This window comes from Emys orbicularis, chromosome 9 (assembly GCF_028017835.1).
Source record: "Emys orbicularis isolate rEmyOrb1 chromosome 9, rEmyOrb1.hap1, whole genome shotgun sequence".
Taxonomy (NCBI): domain Eukaryota; kingdom Metazoa; phylum Chordata; order Testudines; family Emydidae; genus Emys; species Emys orbicularis.
The window spans coordinates 42,682,688-42,699,464 of record NC_088691.1 but is presented as its reverse complement, the minus strand read 5'-3'; the positions used below and the strand labels follow the sequence as shown (position 1 = coordinate 42,699,464).

General features: G+C 48.1%; 1 protein-coding gene across 1 annotated transcript; it reads left to right on the top strand.

Moving 5' to 3' along the window:
* The first annotated feature begins 11,192 nt into the window (after window positions 1-11,192).
* On the top strand, window positions 11,193-16,126 carry LOC135883736 (BTB/POZ domain-containing protein KCTD12-like). Its single transcript, XM_065410976.1, has 2 exons — window positions 11,193-11,284; window positions 15,224-16,126. Exon 2 carries the CDS (start codon window positions 15,248-15,250, stop codon window positions 16,124-16,126), a length of 879 nt encoding a protein of 292 aa, XP_065267048.1. The 5' UTR covers window positions 11,193-11,284; window positions 15,224-15,247.
* Window positions 16,127-16,777: the final 651 nt, after the last annotated feature.

Genomic DNA, 16,777 nt, shown 5'->3' with positions numbered 1-16,777 from the left:
TGCAACCGAATGACACTAGCCAATATCTCCAGTCCCAGACACAACCCTAGGAACCTCTGTCTTGCAGTGTCCAGTTATGCCCACTGGATGCTGCAAGCTTATATGAGTTTGTCAATTTAACAAAGAAATTGCTATGTTCCAGGCTTGTTATTCCAAGGGGAGTCTCTGACACGCTTCAAACCAAATGCACTGCTTCAGGTAGAATAAACAAACAAATTTAGTAACACAAAAGATAGATTTTAAGTGATTATAAGTCAAAGCACAACAAGTCAGATTTGGTCAAATGAAATAAAAGCAAAACGCATTCTAAGCTGATTTTAATGCTTTCAATGCCCTTACAAACTTTGATGCTTCTCACCACAGGCTGGCTGGTTGCCCTTCAGCCAGGCTCTCCCCTTTGATCAGCGCTTCAGTCGCTTGGTGGTGATGTCTGTAGATGGAGGTGGAAGAGAGAGGACGAGCATGGCAAATGCCTCTCCCTTTTATCATGTTCTTTCTTCCCTCTTGGCTTTGCCCCCCCCCTTCAGGGTCAGGTGAACAATACCTCGTGATAGTCCCAGACTGGCCAGGGAAGGGGGGTGACTCACTCGAGAGTCCAACAGATCCTTTGTTGCTGCCTAGGCCAGTGTCTTTTGCTCATGTGAGGCTGGGCTGGGTTTGTCCCATACATGTCCTGATGAGGTGTGAACTGCCCCTCTGTTCCTGGAGAGTTTTGCCTGGGCTTGTTATAAGCCATGAGGACACATTTTCAGCCTCATAACTATACACCTCTACCCCAATATAACGCAACCCGATATAACACGAATTCTGATATAACGCGGTAAAGCAGTGCTCCGGGGGGGGGGGCTTTGCACTCCGGCGGATCAAAGCAAGTTTGATATAACGCGGTTTCATCTATAATGCGGTAAGATTTTTTGGCTCCCGAGGACAGAGTTATATCGAGGTAGAGGTGTATATGAAATTACAACCTATAACGTTACTATAACAACAATGCTCAGTGCATCATGAGCCTTCCGAAGACACCCAACATGACAAACTTTGCATTGGATACCACACAATCATATTATAAGGATGAACATGGGGGTGCAGGGTATTTCCCTGAGGTACAGAGTGTCACACTTGTCCCAAGGCAGAGTTGGAAATAGAATTCAGGAAGCTATGCTGATCCTTTGCAGCCAACCACTAGCCCACATTCTCATGAAACAACAGAGTGGAATTGTTTTTAAACCACTGCCCCCAAAACACCCACAAATTAGGTCCATTCCGTCCTTCTCGTGGGGCTCTGGTGACTCTCCCTCTGTTTGTGGCTGATGATGTCATCAGAACTCACAGATGGAATTGTGTTCTTAGTACATACAATTCTGGAAGCGGCTTATTTGGGCTATTCTATAGTTGCTTAGTAAAATCTCCTGGGCCGCCTTTTCTGAGGCTCCAGATCCCTTTTCCTTTCTCACAGGTCGCCACCGTTTTCCTCCTCCCAGGAGATTATATTTTTGTTGCGTGGAGAAAGCCCAGTCCTGGGATGGAGGTTTTCACTGCGGGTCATTGACATATTTCCCCCAGTTCAAGTTTTAGTAACGAAGCTGATGACTATGATTGGGGTCAGAGTGGCATATTGTACTCTCGTTTGCACCCAAAGCTAATAGAGTTTCTGTGTTTACACTGCTGTAGTAGGGAGCAGAGTTTGGCCTAAGAATTTTAAAGGGCAGAACTTTCAGTAAGATTAAGGCAGACAGGCTCTCGGGGACAGAATGAGGCTAGTTCAGCTGACAACTGATGGGAGATGAAAGTGCTTTCTATTATTCATCTTTAGCCCTGGTCCGGGGAGATGGGGGCTGGGTTTTATCGTTCATGAGCTGACAGAGATGCAATAGCAGCCTGGCAACAGAGGTTGACATGCTTGGTGCAACAATGAGGGTCAGTTTTTGAATAACACTGGCTTGAGCCACAAGCATAGAGCAGGCTGGAGCAGAGTAAAACTTCCCCCCAGGCCTGCTGATGCATCTCAGTCCTGACCTGCAGGACTGCCCCCTGCCTCCCTCCCTGCCCTGCTATTCCAGTCCTCAATCCCTACCCACTCCGCCAGTGCACCTCAGTCCTGTCCTTCAGCACCCACTGCCCTTCCAGTCTTGGTCTCCCATAGTGCTCTGCTGATGCACCTCAATCCCCTCTTGCAGCACCCCAGCTATTCCTGGGCTCCCCACACAGCTCTGTCAATGCATCCCAGTTCTGATGGGCAGCACCTCTTGTTCTTCCAATCCTGAGCCTCCCGCACAGCTCTGCTCAGGCACCATACAGACATTAAGACCAGAAGGGACCATCGTGATCATCTAGTCTGATCTCCTGCGTATCGTAGGCCACAGAACCTCATCCACCCGCTCCTGTAATAGGCCCATAACCTCTGGCTGAGTTACTGAAGTCCTCAAATCATGATTTAAAGACTTCAATTTACAAAGAAACCACCCTTTACACTAGTTTAAACCTGCAAGTGACCCCATGCTGCATCTCCAGTGTAGGATGTGGGTTTCACACAGCTGACAGGCTGCACTCTGGGAAGGCCCCTGGCCACTGGAATGCACTTTCCCCTTAGGTTGCCAGACCCCTGATTTATTAGCCTTCCAGATGCATGGCAAGGCTCACTTTACTTTTCCCCTCAGGCATTTAGGGAGGGAGTGGGATGAGGGCTGCATGGGGTTATCTACTGGCAAGGGATAATTACATTGTGGGGCTGTGCCTGATGATACTTCTGTGAGGTATTGTCAGTGGATTTAAATGGTCAAATGGGATTTTTTCCCCACTTACTCAGTCCCTTCCTCCATGCCAGCAGCTGTGCGTTTTTTTTCACAGCAGAGAGAGCTGCAGTACAGTCCCCTTCCTAAGGAGGAAATGCCACTGTGCCAGCAGGGGATGCTCTTTTCCCTCAGACTGCATCCTGCCTTCCCCCATATTCATTCTGAGCGGAAGGATCCCAGAACACAGGAATCAGTTTGCCCATCTCTAAAATTCAGCCACTTCAGGAGAGGAATGCAGCAACACTGCATAGAAATGTTGTATGGGAAGTGAAGAATACCCTTGTCATGCTGTCTTAGAGTAGCTCACGACCATGAGTCCCAGCCTCAGGGCAGACTGTCACAAAGCAGGGCAGAGACCCCCAAATGCCTGTATGTTCTATAATTAGATTTTACCAACCCAGTAACAATGTGAACTCCTAAAGCACTATAACAGCCTTACCATGGACTTCCAGACCGTCCCCTTGGGCACTCCAATCTATTTTGCCATCCAGGCAAGCTGGACTTAGTGATAGTTGGTTGCTGTATACCAAAGATCACAAAATATTCAGGTTGCTCCCAGTCCCAAGGGACCAGTCACTTACCCCAGATCAATTTGTACCTTAGATCTCACACCAAAGACAACACTTGTAGCCAGTCCTACAGTAAACTAGCTACGGATTTATTAACTAGGAAAAAGAAATGAGAGCGTTATTACAAGGTTAAAGCAAGCAAACATATATACACAAATGAGTTACAGTCTATGTATGGTTTTAAAAAGTGACAGAGTTGTAGTAATCTGCCAGCTCTGAATGTCTTTAGGGCTAAGCCAGGTTGACCCTGGGGATCTCTGATTCTGTTTCATAGCTCTGGCCCTGTGAGAATCCAAACAGCAAAAGAGATGAGAACATTTCTTGTCAGCTATTTTTATTTCTTTGTTAGAGAATTCAAGCTACTGGGACGAGCCCTTTTGCACATAGCCTCTTAAATATTACCTTATAGCAAGGGATAAAGAAATGATAAGGGAGATTAATGCAGGCAGCATCTTACAAGCATTTCATAAAGTCTAAATGCTAAACATGTTGTTATAAGTCCAATACCCATTTTAGTCACACTAACACACAGGTGACACAGACTGGTTTCCAGCAATGAATTTGTCAGTGCTCGGCTGAGGCCTAAAGCTTTGGCAAGAGCTGGCATCTGGTCTGCTAGCGTCACACCCTCTCTTACCAAACTCTCCCCAACGCTCACTCTCCATTATAGAGAAGCAGACATTCCTGGGTGTGCCTCGAATGTGCCCTGCCTGTGTGGAAGGACATATTGCCCCCCCACACACACACACGCTCAATGCCCACTGGAAAGTTCCCGTTGGCTCAAGGGGCAGCTGGAGCAAGCCCTGAGTTTCCGGTTTGTGCATGCATGTTTTGTCCAGGACATTTCCTTTTCTGAGCACCTCCCCTGGCGCGAGCTCTGGGAGTGGAATCCATGGCAGCCAGGTTCCTCTGATCCACAACAGTATATCAAAGTACTTGTGGCTTTGTGGATGATGAATCTGCAAGACCCCAAACTAGCCCACTCCGCAGACTTGCCCGTCCTTCCCATCAGATCAAACCAGTAGGGGCTGATGCCCAGGAGCACCCCCTGCCAGCTGGCAGTGACAGGAAACAGGCCTCTTTAATGGCATTCATTTTACGTTTGGGTGTAAACTTTATTTTTACACCCAGGGAGCTTTCTGGATCCACAGTCTGTATTTTATCATGGAGACATTAATGCAAAAGCATAACTTCATCCTACCCCCGTTATCTGACTCCCTATAAGTAGGGCCCTACCAAATTCGCGGCCATGAAAAACACGTCATGGACTGTGAAATCTGGTCTTTTGTGTGCTTTCACCCTACACTATACAGATTTCACAGGAGAGATCAGTGTTTCTCAAATTGGGGGTCCTGCCCAAAAGGGAGTTGCAGGGGGGTCACAAGGTTATTTTAGAGGGGAGGTCGCGGTATTGCGACCCTTACTTTTGCGCTGCCTTCAGAACTCAGTGGCCAGAGAGTGGTGACTGTTGGCGGGGCGCCCAGCTCTGAAGGCAGCGCCCCACCAGCAGCAATGCAGAAGTAAGGGTGGCAATACCATACCATGACAAGGAGTCCTGTGGCAGATGACATGCGTCTGACGAAATGGGTATTCACCCACGAAAGCTTATGCTCCAATACTTCTGTTAGTTTATAAGGTGCCACAGGACTCTTTGTCGCTTTTTACAGATCCTGACTAACACGGCTACCTCTCTGATACTTAGTATCATACCATGTCACCCTTACTTCTGCGCTGCTGCCTTCAGAGCTGGGTGGCTGGAGAGTGGCGGCAGCTGACTGAGGGCCCAACTCTGCAGGCAGCAGCACAGAAGGGGGGCAATACCATACCATGCCATCCTTACTTCTATGCTACTGCTGGTGACGGCTGTGCCTTCAGAGCTGGGCTCCCAGCCAGCAGCCACCGATCTCCAGCTGCCCAGCTCTGAAGGCAGCACTGCTACCTGCAGCAGCGCAGAAGTAAGGGTAGCAGTACCGCAACCCCCACTACAATAACCTTGTGACCCCCCACAACTCCTTTTTGGGTCAGAACCCCTACAGTTAGAACACTATGAAATTTCAGATTTAAATAGCTGAAATAATGAAATTTACTATTTTTTAAATCCTATGACTGTGAAATTGACCGTGAATTTGGTAGTACCCTATCTATAAGTCTCCTCAGACTGCGCTCAGGTTTGCACAGAGCCCCACTGCAATCCCAACTCCTCGTACAAGTTCCCCCCATACGTGGCTGCTGAGGTGGGAGTGGTGAGAGAGACTGCAGGCCATGTGAAGCAGAGGGATTTGAACTGACAGCTCCATGTCCTTGGCATATGTACGAATCCCTAATGAATGAGCCTTGTTCTATATGCTCAGTAGATCTCTGCTGATGTGTGATGGAGGGTGAGGGAGACTGAGCAGGTATTGATGCCAGGCCAGAGGAGACATGAATCAGGAAGGAGGGCAATTGGAAGAGCTGAGTTACTGCTAGCTTAGACCCAGATCCTCAAAGGTGCTTAGACTCCTAACTTCTGTCTAGGTCTGGAGCTTGGCTGAGCTCAAAGCCATGAGCTCAGCCAAGCTTCTTCACGCAGCGCACAGTCAACTTGTGGAACTCCTTACCTGAGGAGGTTGTGAAGGCTAGGACTATAACAATGTTTAAAAGGGGACTGGATAAACTCATGGTGGCTAAGTCCATAAATGGCTATTAGCCAGGATGGGTAAGAATGGTGTCCCTAGCCTCTGTTCGTCAGAGGATGGAGATGGATGGCAGGAGAGAGATCACTTGATCATTGCCTGTTAGGTTCACTCCCTCTGGGGCACCTGGCATTGGCCACTGTCGGTAGACAGATACTGGGCTAGATGGACCTTTGGTCTGACCCAGTACGGCCTTTCTTATGTTCTTATATGTTCTTATGTTAAGGGGAGATGCATAAGCAGCATCACCCCAGGAGTAGCTCTAGGAGAGATTGTGCTTCAGCGACAAGGCACATCCCCTCTATCCTTCCTCCTTGCTGGGCAAGGGGATTGTAATGTGATGCTGGCCACGGGAGCAGAGCCAAAGCTCTCCCCTGTCTTTGTTCCCCCTTGCCCAACTCTTTGAGGTACAGTAGTGGTTACGAACCTGCACCCACTCCCAAAGTCTTGGTATCTCCCTCAGGGGCTAAGGGTGGGGGGCACCCCTTACTCCTGTGCCCGGCATATAGTCCAGGTCCCAATCTACAGCTGGTTTAAATTTTTGAATGAAAAGCTCTTTCAAGGCAAAATGGCTTTTTAAAAAATGGATTATTTTGCAAAAAATTGTCAAAAACGTGATTTTTATGTGTGAGTGTGAAAAATGTTGTGCTCTTTTGGGGGATATTTTTTTCAAAAAAAAAAAAAAAAAGTCAATGGCCATTTCCATAACATCTTGTATACTGTTTTTGATACAAACTTTGATTTTTTTTTTTTAAATTCATGAATAATTTGTGGAAAACTATACAGGCCTGCTTCTCTGAAAACTCAGATTTTTTCACCAAAAAGAATAATTTCTTATTTTTTGACCAGCTCTGTCATAATCTAATTTATAGAAGGGAAGCCTGGTTTATTGGCTCACAAGAGCCTGGATCCAACAAAATTGAAGAGGGTGCAGAGAAAAGCCACAAAAACTATTCAGGACCTGTAGATAATGCCTTACAGTGAGACATTTAAGGCATTTGATTTGTTTAGTTTATCAACAAGAAGATCAAGAGTGTACAAGTACCTTCATGGGGAGGAAATACTAGGTGGTAAAGGCCTCTTTAATTTATCCGAGAAAGGCAGAAAAAGATCCAGTGGTTGGAAGTTAAAGCCAGACAAAGTCAAATTAGAAATAAGACATTTTTAACAGTGAGGGTGATTAACCACTGGAGCAAACTGCCAGGAGAAGAGGTGGATTCTCTATCACTTGGCATCTTCAAGTCAAGGCCAGAGGCCTTTCTGGAAGATCTGCTTCAGTCAAACATAAACTGTTGGCCTTAATACATGGGTAACTGGGTGAAATTCCATGGTCTGTTACGCAGGAGGTCACATTAAATCACCCAATGGTCCCTTCTGGACTTAAAAATCTATCAATCTATGAATTTAGAAGCCCGGGGCATTAACTTTGTGTGACCTCAGACAAGTCACTTCCCATCTCTATGCCTCAGCTTCCCCTTCAGTAAAATGAGCTTAGTGTAGTTCTCTTTAGAGTCATGGTCTTGAGGAAGCCAGCAGCTTCTCACCCCCTGCTCCCCTCTTTTGTCTTTTAGGCAGCTGTGTGCCAAGGGCTGTGTCCCATACAAACAGGATTTGGCCTCCGTCTGATAGTCAACTTATACTAATCAGTTTACTTTAGGAGCTGTGAAAAGAGAGAATTCCATTTCTTGACAGCACTCTAATGCTCCAGCACTTTTGTCTTCAAAGTCCTAGGACTTACCACACGCGTTGCAGCGGCACCCTTGACCTAGATGTGAGGAGGATTGTTACTGATGGAGTCAGTTGATGTCATACAGGCCTGTGCCATCTGTCAGGTGTAGCATGGGGCTGGAGTGATATGAGAAGGATCACAGGAGAGTTGGATGTGTTAGGAACATTCAGAAACTGGGTGGTTTTAAATGTACCAGTTGTGAGGAGAACTATCCAGTTATCCGAAGGGGAATGAGTATGAAGCTGGAGATGCTAGGGAGGCCAGCACTTTGGAACAGTGAAAGAGACCATGGGTAAAATTTTCAAAATCGCGTAAGTGTCTTTCATAGAGGCCAGAAGGAACCACTGTGATAATCTACTCTGATGTCCTCTAAAACACTGGCCAGAGAACTTCCCCAAAATAATTCCCAGAGCAGATCTTTTACAAAAATACCCAGTCTTGATTTAAAAATTGTCTGCGATGGAGACTCTACTATGAACCTCGGTAAGTTGTTCCAATGGTTAATTACTCTCACGCTTAAAAATTTACACCCTATTTCCAGTCTGAATTTGTCTAGCTTCAATTTCCAGCCATTGGATTGTGTTAGACCTTTCATTACTGGATTGAAGAGCTCATTATTAAATATTGTTCCCCAAGTAGATATTTATAGACTGTAATCCAGTCATCCCTTACCCTTCTCTTCGTTAAGCTAAACAGATTGAGCTCCTTGAGTCTATCCCTATAAGGGATGTTTTCTAATCCTCTAATCGTTGTTGTAGTTCTTCTCTGAACCAGTTTATCAACTTTCTCTTCAAATGATGGGCACCCGCACTGGACACAGGATTCCAGCAGGGGTCACACCAGCACCAAGCCTAAATCCTATTTTCAAAAGTGGCTTAAGCACTTAGGAGCCTAAGGTGCTTTTGAAAATGTTGAGCTATATTCCAAAAATCCGTCCCAGGCTTTACATCAGGCCCAGTCCATGCTAGGCAGAACTTTGGGAGTTTAGTTCATGCTATGTAAATACCCATGTTGTGCAGATGTGATCAGTAAAGCTGAGAAATTACTGTACTTGAACACTGAGTCTGCCAAGTCTTGGGGTATTAATTCAGGCAGCTCCCACTAATCTGGGGCTGTAAACAACACTGCTGACTGACATCCCCATGGTCCTGGAAATCCATGAAAAGTGAAGAAACAAACTATTCTGATACGGACCAATGCAACCCCAATCTGCTGGCCAATTTTACTGCTAATGCTGTCTCATTCTGTGGGTTCTCCCCACCTAGCAACATTGTGTTTGCTATTCATTGCCAGAGGCATTGCTTCTGAGAGCCTTTGATTTGTGATGGCAAGGCTGACACTATTAATATTGCTATGGACTGATTTCTTAGAAACAGCCAGAGACCCCATTAATGGCATTGCTCATTCATTGGACACATGCACACAGCACAGCTACTGGCACTGGAGTGTATCTTCCCAGGGGAAAATTGCATATGGTGGAGAAACTTACTGCACATCTGACCAAAATTACTGCCTGGAAATGGGCAAAACCAGAAGTGGAGAACTGACCTGCCCAATTCAGAGCTTTGGTGCTTTAGAGAAAGTAGAAACGGAATCTCAAGCTGTTTCAAAATCTGATGGACAAGCCTTTGCCAAACCAAAAGCCTAACCTAGGCTCTCTGCTCTGTGTCCAGTTATTATTATGTGGCTGGATTGATGTGATCTGTATTTACGGAAAATGAGAAGCACAAATACGAGAGCTGGTTTGGCATTTTTCAAATTTTAAAAGTTTTTTTTTTTAATCAGGACATTTTTAATGTCTTTCTCATGATCCCCCCCCCCCGTCTTTTGACAAAAACCTTGAAAATTCAACTAAAAAGTATATTTATTCTTTGCAAGTCACCCACTTCCCCCACATTATTGTACCAGCTCTAACAAATATGCCACTATAATAACTACAGGCCTAATTCTTTCACACCAGGATTGGTATTAGATGCCTGTGGGAAATAGACTCTAACTGCAGCACCAAAAATTTTCTCTTGTGGAATTCAATAAAGACAATAGACATCAGTAGCTGAATTGCAGTGTTTATTTAATTGGCATGGGCTGAGGTGATTTGAACAGGGATAGAGAGTCAAAAGACTTTGCTTCTGCCTCTGTGGGTACGTCTTCACTTACATCCGGGTCCGGATGTAAGCAATCGATTTTCTGAGTTCGATTTATCGCGTCTGGTTAAGACGCGATAAATCGATCCCGGATCGATCCCGGAAGTGCCCCGGATCGATCCCGGAAGTGCTCGCCTTCGACGCTGGTACTCCAGCTCGGCGAGCGGAGTACGCAGCATCGACGGGGGAGCCTTCCTGCCGCGTCTGGACCGCGGTAACTTCGGACTAAGGTACTTCGAATTCAGCTACGTTATTAACGTAGCTGAATTTGCGTACCTTAGTCCGAAGTGGGGGGGTTAGTGTAGACCAGCCCCAAGTCTCTGTCTAACATTTCATCACTGTGTCTTGGTTTCTCTATCAGTGTAATGGGGACAGTGATATCTACTGCACAAGGTAGCTTGAGTTTAGGGTGCTCAGCCATTCTCATGATTGAGCCAACATTTTCTGGGCCTCAGTTTCCTCATCTGGGCAAGGGGCAAAATAATACCCATCTTTGTAAGGGGCTTTGAAATCCTCAGATGCTAGGCCCTGTATAGGTGCTGAACATCCTGCAGAGTGGCCCAGCTCTTAGCCTGGAACAATTTACATGCAGCTAACTCCACAGCCTGAAGCTATGTGCAATATAATAGGGTTGGGCGTTTTCAGCCAGGCTGGGAAGCTGATTGGCTGTGCGTCTCTGAGTGCTCTCAGAAACTGGGCCAGTGCATTCTATTCCCATGTCCCGCAGACACGCCGTATGTGCGCAAAATATTTTAATACAACATGACATGTAAATGGAAATCTTCCACCTGGAGAGAGTTACCGCCAGAAACACCCCTCCTTTCCCTTTCTTCTCTTGCCAACAGCACGTCCCCTGGGACAGATGTGGGGTGCCTGAAAAACCTCATCTGCCCTGAATGGGGACTGTATTCCCCTGGGTTGCCTGGTGAGGGCTAGAGTGTAACCACTGAAGCTCGGCTATCCTATTGTGTATTGTCCTGCTACACGAAATTGCTCGGTAATAGAAAATCCTGCATCCTAAAGGGTCTGCTGGAATCCAGTGGCCCTGCACCGTCCAAGCGCCAAGAGTTTGTCCATTCCAATTCCTGCGGGAAATAAAAGTAGCGAAGAGAGCGAATAACACTGCACGTGCTGCCCTTCCTCCCCCTCTCTCTAGCTGTACAGGATGCAGCTCTTGCAATATGCTGGCAGGGAGTGAAGCGAGTGTGTCGTAAAAGGGGAGGAGGAGGGTTCGCTCAGCTTCCCAGCAATAAAAAGGTAAGCAGTGTGAGAGAGAGAGCAGGACAGGGAGGAAGAGAGGCTTGGAGCAGGGGAGGGCAGCCACAATACAGAGGCGCTAGGAGGGCATACTGCACCAGCTACAGTGAAAGATTAAAAGGTAACTGATCTCCTAATCTCTCTGCCTTCCCTTTTGAGTGCATTGCTTCCCTAATGCTAAAAGTAGCTGCTGCAGTCAGAGAGGAAGGCGCTCGCTGGTTTCATTTCCAGGACAGCTTGCCAGTGGATGTTGATGTACAGCACCCCCAGGGGCTAGCGTTTTGAAGGCGGCAGGTTGCCCATTCCCCGGCACGCCGGTTTTGTGTGCGCGTGGGTGTCTTTCCTCTTGTCTCTCTCGCCTGGGAATGGATGGTCGTTTTTTGGAGGGCAGACCAAGGCTGCCGTGCTAGGCTCGCTTGAGGGACCCGCTGGCGAGGAGGGATTGTCTGTCCCCGGAGGAATGAAAGCCACGTAACAGGAGAAATACTAAAGAGCCCGAAGACATTGTCATTGCTTCTGCCCTTTGCCAGCTTTGGCTGGGTCCTTGGCCACTGTCGCTTTGAAAGGGAGCAGCTGGAAAGGTGGGGGATCAAGTTCTATATTGTCATTTGTAATGCATGAGTGTCTCGCTATCCCGAGCTTAATTTGTAATGAAAGAGGTGCCAGGCTCAAGCAATTAGGTGCCGGGGCTCAAGCAATTTTTTTACTTTCATAACTGACGCAGCAAGCCCAGAGGTGCCCGAGCTCTGAACTGCCAAGCCCAGGGCTGCTGGGGCTCTGAACTGCCAAGCCCAGAGGTGCTGGAGTTCAGCTCTGGCAAGCCCCGGCACAAGCAAAGCACGTTATCTATCTATCTGTCCTACAAACAAAGGGAGAGTGTTGCTTTAGCAGGGAATCGCTCCCCAGTTAACCTAATTGGTCATTTGTAAGCCGGCTGATCGCCTTAAAAATACTTATTAAATAATTGAAAGCCCTGGCAGCCAGCCGCTTTATAAAAAGACCCCGAGCTGGGACCGCATGTCCTCGCTAATCAGAGTCTTTCACGCTCCACAGCACCGAAGTTACTTTGCATCAGTGTAAAGAGAAACGTTCCGCCACTGAACAGAGCCTGGTTGTCTGAAGCAGCGTTGTCCCATCTTCTCCGGGGCGCCACCTCTCCCTGCTGCCATTGTGGCAGGTGAGCGTGGGGCTCAGGACAGGGTCGCCTGGACTGGGCTGGAGTCGCAGCCAGCCTCACTGGAGCAGAGCTCTTAGCACCAGTATTTGAAGCGGGTGGTTATTACTCTTTATTTATGTATTGCTGCTGGCGGGCCTGATCCTGCTCAGGAGAAGATTTTGCTGTTGAGTTCAGTGGGAGCAGAATAGGGCCCAGGGCAAGAGTGTTTTGAAGTGTTCTCATGGGGGAAGGGAAAGATTCCATGGATTCCAGCGGTGCATGCGTTCCTCTCCGGACATGTATGTATTGTACAAACTAGTAAAGGCATTAACTAATGCTCTCCTCTCTCCCTGGCAAAAAGAGGAACTGGAGTGACCTGGCCAGGGCTAGAAGCCTGCGGGTGGAGTTTCTGATTAGGCTGGAAAGCAGCTGTTAAAGGGAATTCTCACTTGTGATTAAAGGAGCTTTTTTTTTTTTTTTTTTAAACCCCTTCCCCTGTTTTCCAAACATCTCGATCCTGGAGTGGGGCTGGGATGCTCTGGATTTTGTACTTGTCTGACCGCTTCTAATTGAAAAGCATCCTCTTAAGGCTTGCTCCTAAGCTGATTGAAGTCAGTGGGGGCCAAACCCTCAGCTGGTGTAAATCAGTGTAGCTCCATTGACTTCAGGGAGCTTAGGATCAAACTGTTACAGTGTGGTTGCAATCAGCAAAGTGACTGTAAAAAGGGCCAAACTCTGCTTTCTATCACAGCCGTGTTAATGCAGAGGAGCTCCATTGCCTCACAAGTGTACAGGATTTACATTGGGCTGAGAGCAGGATTCGGCCCCTAAAGTCTCTGTAACTTCCATAGCAAATGTGCTCACTTTACAAATCAAAAGCGTATTATTTTGGCATGCCATCGCTGCAAGCTCCAGCTGTGCAGTAGGAATCCAGCTGTGCTCCTTCTGCCGCTGCTGCCATCGCCTGTAATAAAGAGTCTGTAATTGGCACTCCGCTGGCAGGGTTTGTTTTTGTTGCTGAATGAAATGCGAGGCAGACTCCTGCTTACTCTCTCGTAGCTCCATCGGTTGTGCGAGGCTAAGAGGAGTAACTTTTGGTGGGTGTTAGTAAAGTCAGCAGCTGTCACTCAAAGTCACGAGGGGCGCAGATCTGGAAAGTAAAAGGGAGCCGGTTGTTTTTACCTGGTCACCTTTCTCACCGTAGCTAGGTGTTATTGCAGAGGTCCCCTTACCCGTCGGAGAGGAGGCTAAGGGCTGTGGCTCTGGGCTCTGCACTATGGAGGAGCCAAAGGAACTTTAAACAATTTTTTGGCATAATTTTATTAGAAAACAATTAGAGACTGGAGCACGCTGCCAATCTCAGAGCTTGATTTGGATTCCCAAAGTGAGGGGGCCCACAGAGCGAGGGGTTTTCTTTGGCCCATTTCAGAGAGGGGGGGATCCAACTGTCTATTGCATTATGATCCTTTTGCAGCACTCTTGGAGCCATTCAGACAGCAGAAGTAGCCACTGGGAATTATACCCAACATAGGGTAATTCCATGGGTGGCATAAGACCAGAGTGACAGCTGTCTGTCACACCCCCTCGCAGCCCCTGTAGTTGGGGGTGTGAGTAAGGGCAAGGCACTGCTAGAGTGCTGCTGAGCTATGTCTATTCTTGACTGCCACAATGGCTCTTTTGGACTCATGAATAGGCTGCTATTGGTTAGAGCATCCCTCTTAATTTACCCCAGGGCCTGGGCAGAGCCTAAGGCCAGTCCCAGAATATAGAGAGGCACAAAGGTTGTGCTCTCCACAAGCTCATGTAATGAGTATAGTTCAGCCAGAGCTGATCATCAGATCTCTAAGGTCTGTTGGTAAATTTCGGTCTAGACTTACATTTCACCCCCCCTCCCTCAACATTCCAGGGTATTTGGATGCTGGGTTTTGGTGCCAGGACCTTTTAAAAAAAGGTCATCCAGTTTGATATGGAAATCCACTTAAACCTTTACAGCTTTAACATGTTCTGGGCGTTAGAATGTGTTTAGATTCCTAAGGCTAAATTCAGAGCTGGGGGGAGTCAGTGCTCCAGGAACTTCAGTGGAGTTGTGCCATCTTCCACCCAGTCTGAATTTGGTCATCATGTCTCCATCACATCCTCTTTGGGCCCAGAGCAGAATGAGGAGTCCAAAAGGACTGGCTATTTCTATGAGCCCAAGGCACATCAGCAGCAGTTACACTGCTTGGGATAAATATCTATAAGGAACACCACCAGCCCTCCTGCGTTAGGGCACAAACCAACCACTCACTGCCTGGCGCTGTGGGGAACCCTACCCCATGGGTATATTATTGCACCCTTATAGGTGTTTCACGGCTTCCTCTGAAGCAGCTGGCATTTTCCACTGCCTGGTGCTGGGCCAGATGGGCCATAGATCAGATGCAGCGTGTGGCAACTCCTATTGTCCCTGTTATTTAAACAATACAGAATTTAATTGACTAATGTCAGCAAAAATGCTAAACTCCCTGCCCATGGAGTAAACCGCAATAACCCCTTTGGGTAACAGCTGGAGGAACTAGACGGACTTAGAATATGTCCTGAAGGTCAACAGGTTGGGCCCCCTAACCTGTCAGACCATGGAAGGGAAGCCAAGATGTCCCACCTATCGTGCCCCAGATGCTGTGATCCAGGGACTGTAGTAAATTGCCCAGCTGACCTCAGGGTCCCAGAGGCAAAGGGAAGAGAGGTGGAGTCTCAGGCAGCCAGGACCTTAAGCATGTTCCTGATCCTGCAGTGCTTAATCACCTGAGCTACCCCATTGAAGTAGCTCAGCTGGGTGAGGACTGCAGGCCTTGGTGTTGATAAGAGAACTGTGTTGCGTTGCCTGGTGAGTTTAACATCACTGTGGACTGTTGCTTGCTTTTGCAGGTGGGAAGGAGGAGGTGGCTCACCATGGCCTTGGCGGACAATGCGAGCTGTGCCAAACCCAGTGATGACTTCCTTTTCCCAGAGATCATTGAGCTCAATGTGGGTGGGCAGGTCTACATCACACGCCATCCCACCTTGGTCAGTGTGCCCGGCTCATTGCTCTGGGAAATGTTCACTCAGAAGAACATCCGCTCCTTGGCCCGGGACAGCAAGGGCCGCTTCTTTGTGGACCGAGATGGTTTCCTCTTCCGCTACATCCTGGATTACATGAGGGACCAGCAGCTGGTGCTACCCGAGCACTTCCCGGAGAGGAACCGCCTGCAGCGGGAAGCCGAGTACTTCAAGCTACCGGAGCTGGTCAAGATGCTGTCTCCAAAGCTCAGCAAGCAGAACTCCATCGGGGATGACCCGTGCCAAAGTGACCCAGAGGAGCTGTCTCCCAGTGCGGACACGGCCCGCAACCTTGCCTCTGCCAGCGCCGCCCTGACTAATGCCCCCGCGGGCTCCTTTGCCTCCAGCGGGGGCGGCGCTGGCCCAGACATCCGAAGGTCAGGTTTCATCACCATCGGCTACCGGGGCACCTACACCCTGGGCAGGGACAGCCAGACGGATGCCAAGTTCCGCAGGGTGGCGCGGATCATGGTGTGTGGCAAGACCTCGCTGGCCAAAGAAGTCTTTGGGGACACCTTGAACGAGAGCAGGGACCCTGACCGGCCTCCGGAGAGGTACACCTCCAGGTACTACCTCAAATTCACCTTCCTGGAGCAAGCCTTTGACAAACTGGCCGACGCCGGCTTCCACATGGTGGCGTGCAACTCCACGGGCACCTGCGCCTTTGCCCATGACCAGACAGACGACAAGATCTGGACCTCTTACACCGAATATGTTTTCTACCGTGAGTGACAGTTACCAAAAAACAAACACCAAATGCCAACTCTCCCTCCCCACCTGCTGTGCTGGCTGTTTTCTGTAGAACTTAGACATCAGACCCTTGAACCTTGGTATTTTTCCTCCTTCCTTTACATTTGTTTTTCCAAGTCGAACCCTCTCTGGCTCCCTCTTGTACTGGTTATTGAATAACACCAACCCTCTTTTCTCCAACTTCCAACAGTAGCTCCCAACCCTCTCCGGATCCTGGACTTGGCTGTTCTTGTACAGGGGAAGGGGGGGAACAAATATCTTTGTGTTGGGGGAGAACTGCTCGGGGATTTTTGCTGCTGGATAAGCTCACCAGAATTAACGAGTGAAGAGACGCTGAGCAGAGCTCCAGCCAGGTTGTAATTGGAACCAATTCCCAGCCTCACAATGTGTATACCCAGGGAATGTGCTGTGTATGCTATACCAGATTTGCTGGGTAACTCGTGCAAGGGGAATCTCGGTTCCATGTTATGGCTGGTGGAGGGAGCAAAGGGGAAAGAGATCCTGATATTGTAGATATATTGCCAATAGCCTATGTAAGCAGCTTAGCATTTAGACTGCCAGTGCTTGGAAAGGTTAGAGAGATAGAGACGTGCCACACGTGTTTGCAGCTCTGGATTCAAAACATTTTCGCTA